Raw genomic sequence first — 4,575 nt, forward strand, 5'->3', positions numbered from 1 at the left:
GAGATGTCAAGGCACTTGACGCCTTTGTGTTGGGCGCTATATCCAAGAAAGGCACACCGTTTTGACCGAAACATGAGTTTGCGGTTATTGTAAGGCCGAAGATTTGGCCAACACGCACAACCAAAGACACGAAGAGAGGTATAATCTGGCTTTGTATGTAGGAGACGTTCCATAGGTGTTTCATTGTTGATAACACGGCTAGGTAGCATGTTGATGATGTGGACGGCTGTAAGAAAAGCCTCATCCCAAAACTTAAGAGGCATGGAGGCTCCTGCTAGGAGGGCCAAACCAACCTCGACAATGTGCCTATGCTTGCGTTCGGCTGACCCGTTTTGTTGGTGAGCGTGTGGGCATGATACATGGTGAGATATACCTATGGTTTGGAAGAAGGAATTGAGTTTCTCGTATTCCCCTCTCCAATCCGATTGGACATCAATGATCTTGCTGTTGAACTTTCTTTCAACGAGAGCTTGAAAGTTGTGAAAGACTTGAAACACACCGGATCTTTTTTTGAGAAGATAGATCCATGAAAATTTGCTATAGTCATCGATAAAACTTACATAATATGTGTGTCTACCAACAGAGGAGGGGGCAGGCCCCCACACATCAGAAAAGATCAATTGCAAAGGTTTGGTGGAGACACTAGTAGAGATGGGATATGGTAATTGATGACTTTTAGCACACTGACATGAATCACAAATAGTTTCAATATTGCGCTCACCAACAAACGGGAGCTTATTTATCCTAAGTAATTTTTCAACCAAAGAAAAAGAGGCATGTCCTAAACGATCATGCCATCGTGTGGACGACAGCTTGATGACACCACAAGCTTGTTTATTTAATCTTCTAAACTCCGGAATCAACGGGTAGAGCCCTCGAACGCATCTACCTCGATAGAGAACTTTCTTCGTGGCCTGATCCTTGATCAAAATGAAGAAAGGATGAAACTCGAGAAAAACATGATTGTCAATAGCAATTCTATGAATAGAGAGAAGATTCTTGTGAGCACTAGGGACATGTAGAATTCTTTTGAGATGAATTTTACGACTAGGGGTATTAAAAATTGAGTGGCCAATGTGACGTATACCCATACCTTCACCACTGGCCGTATGGATTTGATCTTTGCCACGATATTTCTCCTTCATGGTGACCTTCTCGAGTTCGTTGGTGATGTGGTTGGTGGCGCCGCTGTCAATGTACCAGTTGGTGTCTACTCCATAGGAGCCATCGGCCGCCGCAACAACTTTCTCTTCATCTTGTGAGGAATCACCGTCATCTTCTTCGTAGTGGTACCAACAGTCCTTTGCCGTATGACCAGGTTTGCCACAGATTTGGCAGCAAGGCAAGTCCGGACGGGACCTGTTGGAACCACCACTGCCACCACCACGACGCCCTTTGAAGTTACCAGAGCGTCCGCCGCCGCGTGAGCTGTTGGAGTAGCCGCCACCGCCGGCGCCAAACCTTCCCTTGCCGCGGGAAGATGAGCGCGAGCGAGAGCCACCACCGCGGCCTCTGGATGTAGAGTTGGCCGACGATTTGAAGCCACCGCCGGAGCCATGATACTGCGCCATACGTTGATCAAAGTTACTGAGCATGGCAAAAAGTTCATCGAGGGTTACCGGGGTGACACGGGCATCTAGTGCGGAGACGAGGGGCTGGTACTCTTGGTCCAGCCCGTGGATGATGTAGGAGATGAGCTCGTCGTCCTGGATGGGTTTTCCCGCCACGGCGAGTTCATCGGCGAGACCCCTCATGGCGGCGAAGAAGTGGCCACCGATTGATTGCCCTCCTGCGCATTAATCAGCGCTGTGCGGATGTTGTTGACGCGGCTGAGTGACTGCGACGAGAACATACTCGCCAGCGCCACCCAGAGTTCGCGCGCCGTGGTGATCGTGGTCACCGTGACGAGCACTTCCTTGGACAAGTGTTGGAGTAGATATCCAAGGACCTGCTGATCCTCCTTCACCCAAATCGGATGGAGGGGATTCGGCTCAGTGGTCTCCTTGCCGGCGGCGTCCTTGGTGGTGAGGTCTTTGGCCGGCTCGGCTGCCGTGCCGTCGACGTAATGGAAGACGCCGGCGCCCCGCAGCTGCGGCGTGATCTGTGTCCGCCACAGCACATAGTTGGTGCGGGTGAGCTTCTCCGGGGCTCCACCGCCGAACATCGACTGGAAGGAGGCGGAGGAGGAAGACATGGCTGCGCGCACGTGATGGAGATGGACTAGCTAGGGTTTCTGGTGGAAGAAGAAGGCTCTGTATACCATGTGCGACTTGCGGTAAACGTCTTGCCTATCCTGGCCGACGTGTTTCATGTTATATAGATGGGTTGCAAGCCCGGATATGCGTACAAGTTGTTGTAGAGATACATCTTGGAGGAGAAGAAATACAAAAGATAAAAGAAGATAAAGATTACATGAGTATCTTGTCTAACTACTCCTCATGTGGTTAGCCAGGGTCTCCTCTCCTTGTACGCAAGGTATATACGTGAAGATTATATCACGTTTAACACTGTGGTCTTGGGTGTCAATGGCAGTCGAAAAATTGATTGCTCTAAGGGTAAAACCGTTTTGATCTGATTCTCATCTAGTCAACAAGATTATGCCAAAAATTAAGGACATCAGATTCATATTGATCGTGGAGAAAGCTGCCATAATGTCAAAGCTAGTATCAATAGAATTTTACAAGACATATAGGTGCATAATTTTGAGTGGAAAGGGGCATTCTGATGTCGCGACAAGAGGTGTTGCACATAAATTAGCAAGACAGTTACGAGTACCAGTATATGGAATTGCAGATTGTAACCCAATGGGAGCAATAACAATGTTGACCTATAAAAATGGATCAAGGCGAAGAGGGTTTGATAATCTCAATGTGACCGTGCCAACACTCCAATGGATCGGAATGCATTCGGTACACTGTTATCGTAACAGGTCAGGACCAAGAACAAGGCGTCCGAGGGATTCGCAACCACTCAATCAAAGAGACAGAACTACACTTAAAAATTTAATAAGTGACTTAGAACGTGACAAGGAGCTGCTTGATCGGCTAGATGTGCAAGAAGTGAAACTTATGTCCAAGAATGGGTTTAGAATGAATTTTGAACAAAGGTTTCCGCTAGCGCGCAACACTGTAGACTTCTTGGCTGAGCACATACCGGAAATGGTCACCATTGAGAAACCTGGTGTCCCCAAAAGAAAGACTGCAGTTGAGAAATCAGATGGAGATGACGCTCAAGCGGGCAAGAAGACAAGGAAGGTCACCAAAGGAAAATCTGATGGAGATGACACTCAAGCGGGCAAGAAGACAAGGAAGGTGACCAAAGGAAAATCTGATGGAGATGACACTCAAGTGGTCAAGAGGACAAAGGAATCTGATGTAGATTACACTCAAGTGGGCAAGAAGTCTGATGATGGAAATGACGCTCAAGCGGGCAAGAAGGTCACCAAAGGAAATTCTGATGGAGATGACACTCAAGTGAGAAAGAGGACAAAGAAGGCCACCAAAGTGCAGCTCCGGGGCAAAGAGGCCAAATAGGAACAGATGCAGGTATAATTGCTGTTTTGTTTTAGTTGGTGCGTTGCAACTTTCTTCATGTTATTTTGTGCTAAATAATGACTTAATCCATGTGTTTATTTGATTTGCAGCAGGACTTTCTTTTTGTGATGATAGCTGAAAGATTATTGTGGTGCTCTTGGTGATGATGCCTGGAGGACGTTTTGTTGAAGGTTCTTTTGGTGATATCTGCAGGAGTTCAATTCATAGAAACATCTGCAGGTATACTTGGTTTGTTGGGTTCCAAGCAATATCATTTACTCTAGAAAAGGGGAGAAGTGGTACACTCAGTTGCTATATTTCGGTCATTTTTGTTGAACTCTGTTGGTGAACTCAAATGAAGGCACTTTGAATTTTATTTTGGACATTATCTCATTGCAACTACGAATTTATGCTTTCTTAAGCCATCTGATAATTGGGATTGGTGAACTCTTATCTATGTAATACGACCTATTCACTTTGAACTATTATGCACTTTGGAGCTTAATTTACATATTATGGCTGTGGTGAAAAGTAAAATACAGTTCTACTCTATAGTTATCATAAAATAAAATAAAGATGTTTTGGTAGAAACATACTACATTTTGTTCATTTAATAAGAAGTACATTTTGGCCATTCTCGGTTTAGATTTGATGTCTCTGGACTGTGGACACCTTAGGGTTCCTAGGACAAGTCCTGAGCTACCTCTGTTACTGACTTGTGCTAACGCCTCGCGTGCGTTTTGGTGTGCCTGGGATGAGCATACATAGGACTTGTTCTGAACTCGCCATATATCCTCTCCGTCTCCTTTCTTACTACTAGGACTTGTCCTGGTATATTTCATCTAGGTTGTGTCTTTCCCTGGCACATTCCAGGACTGGTCCGGATGGTGCCCAGCTGCGTTCGCTGCCAGGTGAATCTTTTAGGGTATGCCATGTGTACTCTTCCTTGACATAAGGCTTGTCCCATGTGATCTGTATATTCTCGCTCTAAAAAAAGGGTGTTCTGTACGACTCGCCTACATTTACTCAACCTAAAACGTGT

At 46.1% G+C, this 4,575-nt stretch overlaps 1 protein-coding gene across 1 annotated transcript; it reads left to right on the forward strand.

The window, feature by feature from the left end:
• Positions 1–2,581: 2,581 nt before the first annotated feature.
• On the forward strand, positions 2,582–3,979 carry LOC125513791 (DNA topoisomerase 6 subunit A-like). The gene is made up of 2 exons (XM_048678980.2): positions 2,582–3,545; positions 3,644–3,979. The coding sequence occupies exon 1, from the start codon at positions 2,598–2,600 to the stop codon at positions 3,531–3,533; it is 936 nt and encodes a 311-aa protein (XP_048534937.1). The 5' UTR covers positions 2,582–2,597; the 3' UTR covers positions 3,534–3,545; positions 3,644–3,979.
• The last annotated feature ends 596 nt before the right edge of the window (positions 3,980–4,575 follow it).

Source organism: Triticum urartu, chromosome 6A, assembly GCF_056163025.1.
Source record: "Triticum urartu cultivar PI428250 chromosome 6A, HENAU_Tu73, whole genome shotgun sequence".
In the NCBI taxonomy this organism is placed as follows: Eukaryota; Viridiplantae; Streptophyta; class Magnoliopsida; order Poales; family Poaceae; genus Triticum; species Triticum urartu.

Excerpts from the sequence above, each read along its gene's own strand:
- LOC125513791 (XM_048678980.2), top strand. The coding sequence starts at position 2,598 with ATGCCAAAAATTAAGGACATCAGATTCATATTGATCGTGGAGAAAGCT.